The sequence below is a fragment of the Crinia signifera genome, chromosome 11, assembly GCF_055691185.1.
Source record: "Crinia signifera chromosome 11, ASM5569118v1, whole genome shotgun sequence".
Taxonomy (NCBI): Eukaryota; Metazoa; Chordata; class Amphibia; order Anura; family Myobatrachidae; genus Crinia; species Crinia signifera.
The window spans coordinates 16,903,788-16,922,904 of record NC_139227.1 but is presented as its reverse complement, the minus strand read 5'-3'; the positions used below and the strand labels follow the sequence as shown (position 1 = coordinate 16,922,904).

At 41.7% G+C, this 19,117-nt stretch overlaps 1 protein-coding gene across 2 annotated transcripts in view; it reads right to left on the bottom strand.

Moving 5' to 3' along the window:
* Positions 1-13,651: 13,651 nt before the first annotated feature.
* Positions 13,652-19,117, bottom strand: part of PRMT7 (protein arginine methyltransferase 7) — a 41,336-nt gene continuing 35,870 nt past the window's right edge. For both annotated transcript variants that reach the window (XM_083163914.1, XM_083163915.1), the window contains exons 16-18: positions 18,577-18,737; positions 15,899-15,995; positions 13,652-14,568 (exon numbers count right to left, since the gene is read on the bottom strand). In XM_083163914.1, the coding sequence (XP_083020040.1) occupies positions 14,410-14,568; positions 15,899-15,995; positions 18,577-18,737 (417 nt within the window). In that variant the 3' untranslated portion in view covers positions 13,652-14,409. The remainder of the gene's footprint in view (positions 14,569-15,898; positions 15,996-18,576; positions 18,738-19,117) is intronic.

Sequence of the window (19,117 nt, the reverse complement as noted above, 5' to 3'; positions counted from 1 at the left end):
GACAAATACATATATCTAAAAGGTAAAAAGGGTAAAACAAAGGAGCAAAATGCTTCCTGTATTTTCAAACAGGAAGTGATGTCACTAATTGCTCCCCAAACTAGTAAGATATAAATAAAGGCACAGACTCATTCGTCCCCTGCCCCTTAATGAAGTCTTGCAGACAAAGGCCCTGAATCTGCTTGACTCGGTAAGCTGTGAAGATCGCAATACGTACTACTGCTTGTGCAAAGTTGTGCAGGGGGTTACTTTGAGCATTGGGTCTGTGGCGTGCAGGGGGTTTGTGGAGTGCAGAGGGTTTGTGGCATGCAGCGGGGTTTGTTGCGTGCAGCGGGGTTGTGCAGGGGGTTTGGTTTGTGCCGGGGGTTTGTGGGGTGCAGGGGGTTTGTGGCATGCAGGGGGTTTATGCAGGAGGTTTGTGCAGGGGGTGTGCTGCTTTGTGCAGGGGGTTTGTGGCGTGCAGGGGGTTTGTGCAGGAGGTGTGCTGCTTTGTGCAGGGGGTTTGTGCAGGAGGTGTGCTGCTTTGTGCAGGGGGTTTGTGCAGGGGGTGTGCTGCTTTGTGCAGGGGGTTGTGGCGTGCAGGGGTTTGTGCAGGAGGTTTGTGCAGGAGGTGTGCTGCTTTGTGCAGTGGGTTTGTGGGCGTGCAGGGGATTTGTGCAGGGGATGTGCTGCTTTGTGCCGTGGGTTTGTGGCATGCAGGGGGTTTGTGCAGGGGGTGTGCTGCTTTGTGCAGGGGGTTTGTGCAGGGGGTGTGCTGCTTTGTGCAGGGGGTTTGTGCAGGGGGTGTGCTGCTTTGTGCAGGGGGTTTGTGGCATGCAGGGGGTTTGTGGCGTGCAGGGGGTTTGTGCAGGAGGTTTGTGCAGGGGTGTGCTGCTTTGTGCCTTGGGTTTGTGGCGTGCAGGGGGTTTGTGCAGGGGGTGTGCTGCTTTGTGCAGTGGGTTTGTGGCGTGCCGGGGGTTTGTGCAGGGGGTGTGCTGCTTTGTGCCGTGGGTTTGTGGCGTGCAGTGAGTTTGTGCAGGGGTCTTGGTTTTTGTACGGGGTTTGTGCATGGGGTTTCCTGCTTCGTGTACGGGGGTTGTGCAGGTTGTGTCAGTGTACTGGTCGTGTTGGGCAGGCTGTGTCAGTCAGTGTGTCAGTGAGCAGAGGGAAGTATCTGTCAGTCAGTGTAGTAGGGTACAGTACACAGGCTGGCTGTCAGTCAGCTTTTAATTTTTATTTTTTACATTGTGGTGTGTGTGGTGCGCTGCACTGCACTGCACTGCACCCCAATACACCATACTGATACTGTCAGAAGTTAATTTTGTGATTTTTCTGCTTCCACGCAGTGTTGGACAAGCTGCGTCCTCAAAAAAAAAAAAATATATATATATATATATTTAATTGAATGAAAACAGCATTGTGAGCTGTAAAGTGGTCAAAATTGTCTGAAAAGGGCTGGAAATTAATGTTATTATTACTCTAGGCCTAGGGACAAAAAAAAAATCCATATCCAAATACAAAGCCTTTCACCACCGCTTTACAAGTCCAAATCCAAGTCTCGGCAACAAATCCAAATCTCTACCTACAATACCTCGGATACATGCTCGGGGACACAGCTGCCGAAACAATGTCATAAGCCTTGAAGCAGGTATATCTGTTCATAGTACAGTATACTGTATAAAACTACAAGTCATTTAAACCAAACAAGGCCTAGAACATTCAAGAGAAATGCAATAAAAATCACAAATAACTGCATATGACATATACAGGTGAAGTTGCTCATTCTTAGAATTCAGTAGCTTTCCTTTGTGTTCTGTTTATCTTCATTCCATCTCTGAATAATATAATTCTAATGAACAGTGTCCAGAGACATAAAACTGATGAACAGTATACAAAGCACATCATCATCTCAAAGTATAATATCCAAAATACTCACTGTTCATAATTGCTAGTCTGATAGCATGACATTCTTGCTAATAAAAAGGAATAATGATTTTTTTTCTGACACATTTTAAATCCATAAAAGAAAACTATTTTCAAAACAGCTACAAAATTTTCTAAAGAACAAAAGTGGGTTTCTGGAAGCAAATGATTGTTTAACAACACTGCCATCTAGTGTTCAGCAAATGGAATTTTGACAAATGTTCATGTACAGTAATTCTTTTACTGAAACGGAGTTAATTTTGTATACACACTGGAAGCTGCAAAATGTCTTGATTTTATAACCATCCAGGAGATTACTCTGCAAACTCAATGTAATACATCTTTTACTTCTATATTTCTGCACCTCTTAGCATTAGTTAGGATGTAACTGAATTATGAGAGGGAGATGTTAGTACAGCCTTTATTACAAATGGTACACTGCACCTAGAAATGTGTTTCACTCAGTGGCGTAACAACAACATTTTCTCCCCCCTGCAGAAGTTTCTGGTGATCCCCCCCCCCCCCCCCCCCCCCCCCCCCCCCCTTGCGCAATATAGATACACTTGAAAATGGGGGCGCCGTACTCCTGAAACATCAGATTTATCTCTTTCAGCATGATTGGATAAAGTTATTTTTTCACTAGTTATCACTAGTTTCATTTTATCTCAATTCTCCACAGTGGCGTAAGTTCGTCCAAGTTGCCCGGAGGCAAGATAAATATAAATATAAAATAAAGATAACACACACAACCTTATATAAATATGTGTGTGTGTGTATGTTATGGATATTATGATTAAAATAAAGAGAGTATGATGTCTATGGTCCTGGTCGGAGGGGGAGTCAGCCAAGGAAGCTATGTCAATGGTTTTTAATTAACTTATTCAAACTTTCAGGGAAGTAGAGGTGCCCCCTTGGGATCACGAGCCCGGCGGCAGATGACTCCATTGACTCCCAGAGTTACGCCTCTGATTCTCCGAGTGCCACTGTTTTCTATGCACGTATATATATATATATATATATATATATATATACACACAGTATATATATATATATACACACAGATCAGCTCACCTGCTGCAGCTGCGATACGCTGCCACTGGAGGCGGGAGGCAGCGTCGGGAGCCCTGTGCTGCTGCTGCTGCTGGTTTGAGACCTGGGGCTGGGGACATACACAGTGCCACCACAGGTGCTAGGTCTAGTGGCCAGCCCAGGGATATACATGGTGCCCGGGAGCTGGCTTGCTTTGGTCTCCGCCAATGGCAGACGGCGGGTAGGGTCAGGCCTCAGGGAGCTGAGAGGCTGTCAGTATGATAAGGACTACGCAGCCGCCGCGCTCTCTCTCCCTGTAGACCCTCTGCGCCCCAAATACTTGCCCGCTGAACATTTCAGCAAACTCCGCACGGCGGGACACTCCGGACTCACAAGGAGAAGGACTGTTTGGAGGTATAGGTGAGATTTATACTCAACACACCCCATCCTCCATAGCATTTGCATTTATAAGAAATGTCCTCCTGTGAGTCAGATTCCAACTCAATAGACTCCCTGCTGTGAAGTGCTGTGGGTTCAGCCCGGCTTACATTTACCATACAGGAACATCAGTGGCGTAACTATGAATTGGGCGCCCCCCCCCCCCCCCGCCGTTAATGGGGGGCACCCCCCGCCCGCAGCCTTACCTGTCTTGCTGGTCCCGTCCGGCTCCCTTGCTGGCTTCATTCTTCTGCTAGTGAGACGGACCAACACAAAATGTCCGCCCCCATACAGCAGACAGTTTCAGAGAACTGTCTGCTATATGGGGCGGACATTTTATTGTGGTCCATCTCACTAGCAGAAGAATGAAGCCAGCAAGGGAGCCGGGACGGGGCCAGTGAAGTCAGGTAAGGCTGCAGGCGGCGGATTGGCGGGCGGCAGATGGGCGGACGGGAGGGGGCTAACTATAGCACCACAGCCCCCCGGCGCCCACACATGCACAACGCCCCCCCCCCTCCCCGCGGGGGCTGCGGTGCTATAGTTACGCCTCTGAGGAACATTACCTTTTGGCAAATTCGCTGTATATCATCCACCACTTTGGAAATATATTTAAATTCGGGAGCCAGATAGAAAGTAAATTTCATTGATGTCATTCTTATGCAGAACTCTATGTATAATGTTTTTAGAATTTCTATATGCGCATAATTACCTATCATGATTTTTATAGTATAATAGTATGTCTAATTGTTTATAGGAGGCCGCCTATCAAAATACGATTTATCTATATTTGTATAAATAAATTAATTTTGATATTATTCTGAGACAGGTTCCAGTCAGCTATTGCTCATGTGCATTCATTCATTCATGGTGTATTTATTCTCAAGGGAATACTAATTAATAGCACAGCAATTCCCACTTTTGTGGATACATTTGGTCTTTTTGTGTGAAGTCCGGATCCAGAGATTCTGGTTCCAGACCCAGTACAAACTTGAGACACTTGAGCATATAGAATAGCTGCAGCTTGTGTAGATATTTATAAAACCACATCTACAAACTCATTATCATCCTTTTACAATATACTAGTGCCCGATTTGGCCACTGATTCTCAGTGACCAATTCTTTGTTTTTGAATGTTGAAAGTAGTCAGATATTTTTCAGGGCACCGAGAGCACCACCAAATTCCACTTAAAAACAGCATTGAACACACACAAACGTGTGGATATGGTCAACTTGTTATGGTGGTAGGTAGTACTTGCTAGCGGTTACCCAGAGAACCAGTTTCCCAAATGGTTTCCAATAGCAGTTACTCTGGGTGACCGAGTCTCTGCCTCCTAGCTACCACTGTACCCCATCACCGCAAGAACAGCACGAGCCTGGCAGGGAGACCACCGAACCCAGAAATGGAGGTAAGCTTCTGAATGCTGACAAGCACACAATTATAAGGTAGACCGGGCACCCCTGGACTGATAGAACACAGCAGACAGGGCCACAGGACCCACCCAACCCCACCATCTACAGACAGACAAAGGTCTGTCTCCCACACTCTCCTATGCTGGAGTGAAGATGGCGCCAATCAGTGGGGACTTATAAAAGATACAAAACCTGTGAGAATCTGACAGCGGGATGATGACGTTTTGCCTCATTCTGGGATTTGAGTCCATTGGGAAACCTCAAGCTGGGCTCGGATTCCACCTAGCCCCCACCTGTGTTTGTGGGGTCTTGGATATCAGAGATTCAAAACTGCTCATCCCTATTTTAAATATATAAATATATATGGGATACATGGGGATGAATGATGATCAGAATACAAAGGAGGGAATCCCAACAGGAGTCAGATAAGTACACTTACAATCCCCCTACACCCCTAAACCCTCCCTTCCAGAAGCCTAACCCTCCTTCCCCCCACAGACTGACCCTAGCCTAAATGCTAGTGCCTAAATCTAACCTCCATACCATTTGCTAAATGTCACTTCAAATTCACTTTTATATTCCCATCTATATTTTTTACCTAACAACATGGTTAGTGTAAATGATGAACAAGGGGACCATTTTCTCCATAACATTCTGATAATGGAGTATCACTACCAGGGACACTGGGACCTTGCAATAATGGGGAACAACTGCTGGTTCCTTTGTAGTGAAACGAATGTAACACTGTACAAACAGAAAGCACCAACATCCTGTTTCTCTAAAGCAAAGTGAATTTACAGGTTATCTTTTTGGAACAATTACATTACAGCGAATGGATTGAGCTCCTGAAGTTTAGTTTTTACAGTTTTTATGCATTTCTGTAGTTTTATTAGTATATTACAAATGAATATGATGAGATTTTCATAAAGATTATTTATATTTTTACTTATTTTACCTTTTTGGACTACCACGTTTACTGCTTTTGTTAAGTGTATGCATCAAATAGATGTGCTAGAGTAAATCTGATTTTTATACTGAATTCAGCATCATTAATTAGGTGAAAACAAATATTCACATGCCAGATGAACATTTTTATTAGTATAATCAGCCTATTGCCTGGAGCATGGGTCTTCAAACTGTGGCCCTCCAGATGTTGTGGAACTACATGTCCCAGCATGCCCTGACAGTTTTGGCTTGCTCTTATAGGAAAAAAATGTGGCAATGCATGTTGGGACATGTAGATTCACAACATCTGGACGGCCACAGTTTGAAGACCCATGGCCTGGAGGAACATTCTCATAATTAAAAATGGGCTCTGTAACCACATGCATTGACACACAGTGAGCTGAGCCTTATGTCTAGCATCACTTTTAATGGACTTAGATATGGGGCTGTGATCTAGACAACTTTATTTAAAGGGGTTATCTACCTGCTTAGCTGTTTAGCTTGTCTTTCACTGGATTCTTAGGCTAGTGCCTGCCTAACTTAGTACATACAGATGGAGCCGGCCTTGTCTATCCCCGGCGCTCGCCAGATCCCTTGCTCTGATGGCGCCGGCGATAGAGACTGGGACACGCGTGGGTCTCATGCGCACATGCGTCCTAGAATCCCACCGTCTCCACCGGTCCCCATCACTGCCCCGACCACCCCCCCCTCGAACTGGGCAGCGTCTCCCCGATGCGGAGATGGGCTGGGAGACTGCCCAGTTCAGGGGGGGGGGGGTCGGGGCAGCGAGGGGGACCGGTGGAGATGGCGGGGAGGCACCGGGGACCGCCGCATCTCGTTCGCTCACGCCCCTGGCGGGAGCCGCCCGCCGGCATGGATGGTGGTAGAAACGCCATCCACAGCAAGGACAACTCCATCTGTAGTGGAGTGACGTAGGTCTAATGCCCAGAGTCATTTATCAGGGAATCATGCCTGAGGCCTACCTAAGGGTGACAACAATGGTGATCTGGCCTAATGCCCAGAACCACTGACAGCATGGAAGAGACTTGGGTTTAATGACTATTGACTCCATACTTGTCCTGACTGTTTCCCAGAGTTCTAGTGCCAGACAACTAATGGGATTTTAGGGTAAATATTGATGAAGTCCCTATCTGGACCTGTATGATTCAGATGGATCTCCATGGATCAGCCACAGTCACACCACTGTGCTCTCAACTTGATATTACCAGAAGTCAAAGCCTTCTTGTTAGTACATATGCTCTGGCATCGCGGCGGCGATGTACATCCCGCCCATTATATGATACGAATTATATATAATATAATATGATATGAATAATATATGATATGAATAAGATCTATAACATGAATAAGTTATAAATAAAATATTATATGAACTATATATCATGATATGAATAAGATATGATATGAAAAAAATATATAATGATAGGAAATCAATAAGATATTATATAATAAGATATGATATAAAATTATAAGATACAATATGATATCAATAATATATGATATAAATAAGATATGATATAAAATTAAATGTATAATATAAGATATGAACAAGATATGTTATGGATATGATATAATATGAATAAGATATGATATGATATATGGTATGATTTAATGTGAAATTATATGAAAAAGATATGATATAATAAGATATGATATGAAATTAAATGTATAATATAAGATATGATATGAATAAGAAATGTTATGGATATGATATAATATGAATAAGATATAATATGAATTAGATATGATATGAATAACATATGATATGATATAATATGAAATTATATGATATGAAAAATATATGATGATATAAATACGATATGGTATGATATTAAATTAAATTACATGAATAAGATATGATATAATATGAAATATGATATGAAAAATATGATGTGATATAAATATGATGGTATGATATTATATTAAATTACATGATATGAATAAGATATGATATAATATAATTCAAAGAATATATAACATATGATATGAAATAAATATGATATAAAATAAGAAATTATATAAGATGTGAAAATGAATAAGAACATATGATATGTTAGGATATGAATAAGATATGATATATGGATAAGATGATATGATAAGATGATATGTATAAAATATTATATGACGTAAATATGATATGAATAAAATATAATATGATATGAATATGATAGAATATGATGTGAATAAGATATGACATGATTTGATATGACATGAATATTATGATCTGATTTGATATGAAATGATATGGATATGATTTGAATAAGATATATGATATATGAATAAGACATGATATGATATAAATAAGACATGATATGCTATAAATAAGATATTATATGATATGAATTAGAAATTCTATAATATGATACAAATTAGATATATGATACGAATAACATATGATATGATATGAATAAGATATACAATGTTATGGATGAATAAGATAAAATGTGATATGATATGAATAAGATATGATATGATGTATGAATATGATATGATTTGATCTGAATGAATAAGATATGATATTATATGATACAAATAAAATATATGATATGAATTATGAATAAGAATGATAAAAACAAGATATGATATGAATAAGATATTATATGATCTATGATTTGACACGATATGAATAAGATATGATATATTATATAAATAAGATATGAATAACATATGATATGAATAAGATATATGAAATTCTATGATATATGATTTGATACGATATGAATAATATATATATTATATGAATAAGATATGATATGACGTGGTGAATGATCTGGTAACTGCTAAGTCTAAAGGCCATTACTCACTGCTTATTCTTCTAGATCTTTCTGCTGCGTTTGACACTGTGGATCACACTCTACTTTTACAAACACTACACTCCCTAGGTCTTAATGATACAGCCCTTTCCTGGTTCACATCTTACCTATCTGATCGCTCTTTCACTGTTCGCTTCTCTGACTCTACTTCCTCTTCACTACCTCTGTCAGTCGGAGTTTCGCAAGGTTCAGTCTTAGGTCCTCTGCTTTTCTCAATCTATACCTCCTGATCTATCTATCAACCCCAGAGTTGTCACCAGTGGTTTTGGGCCGAGTCTCTGAATGCCTCTCTGCCATCTCATTTTGGATGTCTTCTCGCCAACTCAAACTCAATATTTCCAAAACAGAATTACTTATATTCCCACCTACTAAGAACAGTTACCATCCTGATATCTCCATCACTGTTGACAACTCTACAATCTACCCTACCCCACAAGCTCGTTGCTTAGGGGTCATCCTCAACTCTGACTTATCCTTTCTTCCCCACATTCAATCTGTCTCCAAATCATGTTACATGCATCTAAAAAACATATCCAAAATACGACGGTATCTCACACAAGACACTACTAAATCTCTTATCCATGCACTCATTATATCCCGCATTGATTATTGCAATAGTCTCCTAATTGGTCTTCCCAAGAACAGACTCTTACCACTACAATCCATTTTAAATGCTGCTGCTAGGTTGATCTTCCTTGCAAGACGCTCATCGTCTGCTGATCCGCTCTGCCAGTCCCTCCATTGGTTACCTGTGTTTTACCGTATTCAATATAAAACACTTCTACTCGCATATAAAGCTACTAACCATACTGCACCAGCATATATCTCTGCACTTATCACAAAATATCTCCCATCTCGACCACTCCGCTCTGCACAAGATCTGCGTCTCTCTTCTGCACGGATCACTAGCTCCCATTCACTATTACAGGACTTTTATCGGGCTGCTCCCATCCTATGGAATGCCCTTCCACTCACAATAAGACTCTCCACTAGCCTCCAAACTTTCAAGCGTTTGCTGAAAAGTCACCTCTTCAGGCAAGCCTATCATATTTAAGTTCTACACGCATAACCCTCTGAGGCACTTATGCATTATATAGCTTCCCTTCTGGACCTGTAACTTGGTGGGACTGCTATGCTTTTACTGGTGCCTGTCCTTGTGTTTCCCTCCTATATCCCTATAGATTGTAAGCTTGCAGCAGGGCCCTCCTATCTCCAAGTCTGTCTGTTGTTACCCAGTTTGTTTTATCACTGTCTACTATTGTAAAGCGCAACGGAATCTGCTGCGCTATATAAGAAACTGTAAATAAATAAATAAATGAAGTTATATGAATAATATATGATATGGATATGAAATTATATTATATTATTTGATATGAAATGAAAAAGATATAATATGATATAAATACAATATGGTATAATACCTGGTCTAAGAACCTAGTAAATGGTAATATTTAACTTGTAGTTTATATTTCACTACAGACTGTCAGTCAAATGTAATTTTATTGTTTAAAACACTGGAGGAAAGAAAGAAAAAAACAAACCTGTACATTTTCCTGCATCGCGCTACATAGGCTAAAAGCAGATGAACATTATCCGGGAGTGGAAATAAGTGCACAGTAATCGGCTCCAATCCAAAAGGTATTGTGTGTATTACATTATTTATTTTTTATTTTTTTACTACAGAGGCTACGTGTTTAGATGCTGTATGATTATGGTTAACTCCATCACCACGCTGTTCTATGAAGAAACACAGACTCTGGCCAGTATTCAATGCTCCCGATTCACCGTTTTTTTTCAGTGAATCGGGCTGTTTTCTCTCCTTGCAGTGAACCTTTTTCACTAAAAATCTGATTCACCCTATTCAATGTTCACTGCTCGCCGAAAGCGAACAGTGAATGCCGGCCAGTTCTCCGTTTCATGCTCGCTGCAATTCGCTGGTGTAGGTCAATGAGGTTTCACTGGGATTCGCTGAGAGTGTATTCAATGCTAGGATTGCGAATTACTTTCTCCCTGATTTTTGCCATGATTCACCATTTTGCATTCAACTTCTTTTTAAAGGTGAACTGGAAAGTAATCTTTTAAAATAAAGGGGTTTTTTTGGTGTCAAAAAATCAGATTTTTTTTTCTGTGATGGGGCATGCTATTTTTATTCATGTGCTTTGAGAACATTAATATATATATATTTAATTTTTTACACATTCGCCAGCAGGGAGCCAGGAGCCGCACATTAGATATTCATATATTGCACTGGTCCCGGCTTCTTACGAGTGGGACCAGTGAAGCGGCTCCCTACCCCTGTCCCCTGCCAGCTCTCCGGGGGGGGGGGGGGGGCAGCTTCTGCTGCCTGTGTCCCCTTAAGCCCTCCTCCCCCACAAGGGCAGACAGGGAGGCTAACATCTCCCTGCTTGCCACCGTTTGCCGCAGGGGTTCAAATTTGCTGTCAGGGGCAGCGAGCCCCTGCGGCATTGAATAGGGTGACAGGGAGGGCTGGAAGCAAATGCTGCAGCCCTCCGGAACCCTGCGAATGTGCAGCGAATCCTAAACAGGATTTTCTACACATGGAGAAAAAAAATCATTGAATACTCCCCTCTGACGTCACATTCAGAAATGAATATTACAGGTACAATGTCACATTCTCCTCGCTCTATGGCAACAGACACAAAATACATAAACTTCGATGCAGAAACGAGAAGGTATAATCTTTTTAGGGGCACACTTTATGTCTAATGTGTGTTGAGAATATATATGTTAATAATATCCAAAGCACCTTGTAGATATAATACAGCTGTTATCCACATGCATAAGCATCTGTATGTGCTGCAATAAAGAAGCAGCAATAGGTAGAGACTGACAGTATTTATCATACATGTCATACCAGTACGCCAAGTACCTTGTGATTGCCTCTGTGTATGTGCATGTGTGAGAAAGAGATGTAGTTTAAATTCGCTGCCAACAGATGCTAGTGTTTCAGAGACACACAATCATATATACATATATATAATACCCAATACCCAAGGGGACGTTTGTACATTGTTTTGCCTGTGACAACACCAAGAACTAGAATAAACAAGTTTTAAATGAAAATTCTGTTTGCTTCACTGAACATTGGTTCACCATATATATATGGACATTATTCATACGTTTTAGGCACCATACCAAAATTAGGATATATGTATATATATATATATATATATATATATATATATATATATATAGAAATGGGCAGAAAAAAGGCGCTTCATGGTGTAATATTTCAAAGTATGAAATTTATTAAAAATATATATTCCCGGATGCAGGTAAGATTAAACTCGTACCACATATAAAAACACTGTGGACTGGGTACCACAAGGCATGGGTTTTAAAACCATAGGCATAGGCTGCTCACACTGTACCAGGACCAGGACCTCGCTTGGACTCAAACGCCGCAGAGCTGGGTTGCAGGGAAGCGTAGAGGCTCACAGCACGTCGGGGCAGCCAGTTACTGAGAAAGAGGAGATCGCAGGTCCCTAGGAATTTGGACTTTGGTGTACCCCGTCCCTCTGTGTTGTATACAAGGGACTTCCTAAACTGGCATCCTAAAGGGACTAACAGCTAAGCGCAGACTTTCAATTTTCTATCTATATATATATATATATATATATATATATATATATATATATATATATATATATATATATATATATATAAGCATAGAAAACATCATACAGATGTAGCGCCGCTCATTCAGCCTACCCATGGTGATTCTACCGCCAGCCCGCCATGGCAGCCCTCGGCACAAGGCAACGCAAAACATTTGGTACTTGTTTCCTAGCAGGGCGCCCACTAAGTTATTTGCTTAGTGGGCTATTCTGCGTACTCGCATCGCACAACACATCGCATGGCTTTTTGTGCCGTGCGATGCGATCACAGCAGTTAATATGGTAAAACACCCCCACTATCCATGCCACCCCGAAGCGTGGCGAGCAGCGGCGGAACGCATCCTCCGACCTTTTCATACCCCCACTATCGACATCAGTGTGGAGTTGTGTGACAAGCCACCGAGCCCGAAGCGTGGCGAGCGCAGCGGATTACTTTACATGTATTTCACGTGCGCTAGCCACACTATATAAAATCAACTCCACGCCGACGTGGATAGTGGGGGTATGAAAAGGTCGGGATGACACGTAACGCGTACGCTCGCCACGCTTCGGGGTGACATGGATAGTGGGGGTGTTTTATCATATTAACTACTGAGATCGCATCGCTCATCGCATCACATGGCCCTTTTTTGTGGCGTGCGATGCGATGTGATTTCAGTCAGGGTGCAGTGAATAAATGAACTAAATTAACTACTGAGATCGTATCGCACATTGCATCGCAAGGCACAAAAAGGGCCATACGATGCGATGCGAGATGCGATTTCACGACGCTACCGTACGTATGCCAATTGGGCGCCTTGCTAGGAAACAAGTACCATACATTTTAACAGATTGGCGATTGCTGGATGAGTGCAATACCAGTGATCATCCACCAGGGGTACAGAAAAAATACAGCCACTTCCACAGGCAGAATAATATTCGATTGTTATGACATATTAGCGCAATTGCCTATTTATTAGGTTGTGATCATGAGTAATACAAGAGCAATTATCACAATGACAATTTACCATAAATGTAGCAAGTGTGCGCTACTCCACATGTTGTATTACTGGCCCTATGTTTACCGCACAATTGCCACAAGCGGCGCAGTTCTATCATCCGTACAGATATGACCAATAATAATAAAAAAAAAGAATAATCAAATGAACGTAGTAGTAAGAAGATTGTAACTCTGGTCATAGACTGTGATAATATCTATGAGGCGCTTTGGATATTATTAATATATTCTCATCTTGATAATCTGAAACTGTATAATATAATTTGTGGCGACATATATAATCCTGTCCGTCTGATATGTGATCATTCTAGATTGCACGGATATTAAATAAATAACAATCAATATTCACATTGACTTACAGTGATGACACTGGTAAAGTAGACGGATGTGGCCCCCCAAAAATATTGTTTGGTCACTTTGGTATTTAGTACATAAAGCATTGAAGCTCGCACACCAAATCATTGTCATTCGTTCTAATTTGATATTGTGATACTGAAACATCTGCCAGAAAATAATCACAGTATTTTCCTACTTTTAAATGGACACTGGGATTTAAATGGCAACCGTCATAACAGCACGGTCTACGCAGTATCTTTTTTAAATATGTCCATTTAAATAAACAAGGATACATATAGGTTTATAATACATACATTAAATATACAGCATCTACCATCTTGTTTCTCCTGGCTCTGCGGCAATCGTATCACACACACACTTTGATACTATTTTGACTCTAGGGAGCACCACCCACACGTTAAATTTTAATCACATGGTGCAATGTATTAGCCACCTCTAACTTGCATAATTGTAGGTTTAAAATACACACTGTACATTTATATATACCATTCATGATTATTCATGTTGCCAATTCTAGTGCAGGTTCAAATAAGCAATACTGTGGTTGAATGCTCGGGGGGGGGGGGGGGGGGGGGGGATTCAATTGTTTATTCCCCCCCCCTCCCCTCATCTTCTGTCTAAAGTGACGGGAGATCGCACTGGGATATCAATTGATGTTTTTGTTCACACTGATCATGCTAATTATGGTTGGGCTTAACTGGGCTAAACCCAACCAAAAGTCCTGTTTTGGTGCTGAAATGGGTCACTTTTCACACTTGCCACCCCCCAGCAGCCAATCACGCTCCAATGGAAATACAATTGAATAACTCTGTTGGGTGCCCTCTGCTGGCCGCCAATGTGCTTACATTTGAATTTCCCCCTAAGAGTTAGGAGTGAAACTCATGCGTAGGTCTCCCAATTGGGGATGAAAAGTCAACTGATAAGTAACTGAACTGTGAATAGGAGCAGATCCCAGGTCCTGTAGAGAACTGAAGAAGTAAATGCCTTGCTTGCTGTGTTCGTACCACTGGCAGTCCCCCTGTGACAGAAACAAAATGGTTAGAGTACGATGAGAATGGCGCCAAATAAAATAGAATTTTTAGACTCACCGTTAACTCTATAGAGAATGAAGTGAGGCACCGGGACACTTTCAAATTATGGTGTTTTCACTCCCTCAATATTCCCAACTGGCTGCAAATCAATGCAGTTTTCTGAGAGTTCCGGGACTATGTAGACAGTTGGGACATCACCCAGCTGTCCCTACTGGTGGCAGAGGCTTCTGGGCAGTGCCTAGCACCTATCACCCAAACTAGCATCCCTAAAATTAGCATCAAACATACAGAACTGGACTCTGCACAGTTGCTCAACAAATGCCTAATGTTTTCCCATCCACAAGTCATCAACAAATCATCCACTCTCCTAGTACAATAAGCCTTCACATTTTCCGAAGCTGGTACACCCCCCACCCTGGCCAGCCCCTCTTATGGGAAACATACATGATATAGATGCTATCTGTCTAGTACAACTCTTTATGTCAAGGTTTATAAATTGTAAACCGCATCAAAGGATTGAAGACCGATCCTAGTACACATTGGAAAAAAAACTTTGGTTCGATGGAACCTACACAATACTTATAAACAGCCCGAAATGAAAAAGGTGATTGGCATGAGAAAGACCCAAAGTTTGACATTGCAGGGGCTGGCAACTTGGCCAAGACTACTCTAACTCTAAGGGGGGTATTCAATGCGAGGGCCGCGGCAGTTGAGCTTGCTCGACCGCCGTGACCCAGTCCTGTTCTCGGTCAGCTCGACCGAGAACATGCAGGCGGGATTCAATGTCCCGCCTGCCGGGGAGTGAGAAGGGGGCGTGGCCACGAGTTACGGCCGGGTAGAGGCTTGCTGCAGCCGGCAGCTCGTCACTTCCCGGCCGTTCTCGGCAGAACAAGCCCGACAGCTTGTGATGTCGGGCTCGTTCTGCCGAGATACCCTGCTCAATGCTGTCGGTGAAGACAGCATTAAATAGGGCCCGACGGGAGATGCTCGCCGGTGATTGAATATCCCCCTAAAGGTGGCCAGACACTAGAGCGATTTTGAGCCCTTTTACGTGATTTTAACACATCGGGACAATAAATTGTGTGAAAAGTGTCAAATTGTACGTGTTTTCCATCCAACTGTTTTCTTTTTTTTTGTGCCTCTCTTTTCTGACAACATCCATTAACTGTAACATGTAACAACATTATAGGAAAGGAACTATATACACCTGCTCTTTTCTCTGCACACATTTCAAAGTGTACAACACATCTGTGTGCTATTTTGTAAGAAGCATTAGATAATAACTGTAGACAGATCATAATTCAAAGAGTTACCCACCGTCTCATCATTCACCCGCAACAGGCCGGTGCTAACAGAAATATCCTCTGCGAGCTGGTATTCCATCCAGAGCACCACTCCGTGGCTCCTACCAGACCTGTAAGATGGATCAACATTAGCCGACATATTGAAACAAAGTCACAAATTTGGTTCCCATGGCTGAGCATCTGCAAAGCCCGGATCACCCTGCACGATGCCAAATGGCAGCTTTGGTACTAGAACACGCGGACATTGGATTCTGGAGCAGGGGAAATGTTTTCTGGAGTGAAGAACAGCACTTCTTCATCATAGAAAGCTGAATTTAGCAGATGCTAGGATAGTGCTTCATGACTTTACTCATACCGACAAGTTTGGTAGAGAAGGAGAAATGGTTAGACTTGGGAACTTCGGTTTAAGTGAATGGAAATCTTAATGCTACAGCATGCAATGACGTTCTAGAGAAACATGTTCTTCAAACTTTGTAGCATCAGTTGTGGTAAAGCCCTTTCCTGTTTTGAAGGCAATTTAGGTGTTTGGTACTTTTCCACTGAGAGAAGAACCGTGGCCATCGAGTGGTTGAAGCATACAACATACGCCGGATGAATAATTTGTCAACTGCATTATGTACAGAAGTGTCCACGTACCTCTAGCCTCGTTTTGTGTTTACCAGCCCGTCTAGCTGGGCAGCTTTTTTTGTCATCTTTCCTTTACATTATTTGCAAAACTAAGCTGATTATAGACCTGTTCTATAGACCTTATTTTAATCAGCAGAAGCTGCTCATGCTTCCTTTTTGCAAATATTTAACAGAAAAAAAAAGTTGAAAAAATAATAACAGAGTTCAAGAGTTATGTATAACGCGACTTGTATCACATAATTTTTAAGTTTATCATACTCTGGGAGGGATTTATCCACCCCATTCTCCTACACGTTACTAGTACCCATACCAACCCAATTTCAACTGACACTGTTCCCTCGTTAGATTTTTCTCTGAGAGGTGGTGAAAGAATTCATATCATCGATTAGTTTGTGTTGTATTACACTGTATACTGTCATTAATAACATATTCTTACCAACGTTTCAACTGATTACAGCTTTGTAATCACTATCGAAGAGTGCCCCAAAAAAGAGAGAGTCTTTCCTTTTCCTTGTTTGCATATATTTACTTTCTAGGGTGCACCTCCACGCTACCTACCTTGTGAGAATCTGCTTCACAGACCTCTTGATTATATTTGAATTGTGGACTACTTGAATTAAACTGTTTTGTACCGTTTCTATTCATTATTTTTTACCTGTGCACTGATCCGCCCACCACTTCCCCTTTCCCCTTACAAAATAATTGTATCATATGAGGATAGATGTATGTGGACACATCTGTATTCTTATTTGTTCTCTAGTTTTTATGTGCGGTGTTACTGAAAATCAACATCATAGAGAGATCACCAGATCTGGAATCACACCTCAACTGTAGATCTCCAGCCACAGAACACATAAACACCTATATACTGTACAGCTTTGTTTTTACTTTTTTTTTGCTGATATATTAATCCAGAACCGAACTGCTTTCTGCATAAAGTGATTACAGGTTGAGTATCCCTTAGCCAAAATGCTTGGGTCCACAAGCATTTTGGATAAGGGATTATTCCAGATTTCGGAACGTTGTTGTTTTTTTTAACATACTCACCTGGTCCTCTGGCGGTCCTCCAACGGCCCCCCGATGTCCACGGCGGCCCTCAGATTCCTCTTCAGCTCCCAAGGATGCATTGCGTGGGTGCGCCGATGACGTCATGCATCCTTGGAAGCGGAGATGAAAAGGAGTCCGATGGCCGCCGTAGACATCAGGGGACGGGGTTAAGTATAAATAAATGAGCGGGCGAAAAAAAACAAACAAAAATATTCTGAAAAACTTCAGTTTTCTAAATATTTTGGTTTTGGCCTATTCGGATAAGGGATACCCAACCTGTATTATGTTCAAAACACAAGCAAGATTTGCAATTACTTGTGCATTCAGTATATACATATACTGCGCGCGCCCCGTGTCAACGGAGCTCGGCGGGGGACACCGATGCCTCCCCCGCCGTCTCCACCAGTCCCCCGTGTCGCCTTGGCCCCCGCGAACTGGGCAGTGTCTCCTGAGACGGGCTGGGAGACGCTGCGATTCTGGGACGCGTGTGAGACGCACACGCGTCCCAGTCTCTATCGCCGGTGCCGCCAACGCAAGGGATCTAGCGAGCGCCGGGGATAGAAGAGGCCAGCTCCATCTGCAACACATTGTTGTAAAGTGTCCTTTTATTGGTATTACAGAAACTGTCAGTCAAGATAGAGATTAGGAAAAGTGGACAGATGGACACTTTCTCATACAGTATTATTTTACATATTGCCTACCTATATATTTTATTATCCATTTGTTCCAGAAATACCTGCTGCCACTGGCATTCTATGCAAAAAGAGAAAGAGGAGACCAACTAATCAGGCATAATGGTAGACTAAAAAATGTTTTCTCCCCAGCCGCTGTAGCATTATACAAAAGAGTGACACCGTAATTGCACGCCTCATTCCTATTTACAACACACAGTCATCTAGTCACAATGGTAAACTCACCCCTGTGAGTACATGTGACAATGACAAGTGCTCTTTATACCCTGAATAACTTCCACCGGGATATGTGTTAATCAGAACATCATCTTTTACTCCAACTCACCTCACGAGGTTCACAGAACCTTCGGCCTTTATGTCATCTGTGGGGACAGTGTTTCGGAAGTCAAAGGTCATAACCTTTGTGGGATCAGATAGGGCTCTGCAGGGATATTCCCAAAGAGGATGGGGCTCTGCCTCATGGGATTCACGAAAATCTAGAGATTTCTGGAAATTAGAAAATGAAATACGAAATAATAATTTAATAAGCTAAACCGACAATTTACAGTTTTCCAACTAATGATTGTATTTTGTAATTATTGCCGCCAATTTAAGCATATTTGCCGACTCTCCGTGAATGTCAGACAGATTGATAGTTGCGCCAATCATATGAGTATTTAATAACTAACAATAATAATACATCTCCCCTTATCAACCACATAACTGGTTAACACGTTGTCCAAGAATGTCTTCAAAATGGTTAATTTTATTATGTAAAGTTACTTTAACGTCATTTTTTTTTAAATATTTTTATTAATAAACATGCAGATTTATGCTGTGACAACCGAGGTTGAGAACCACTGTTCTAGATCTAATTGAGAAAAACA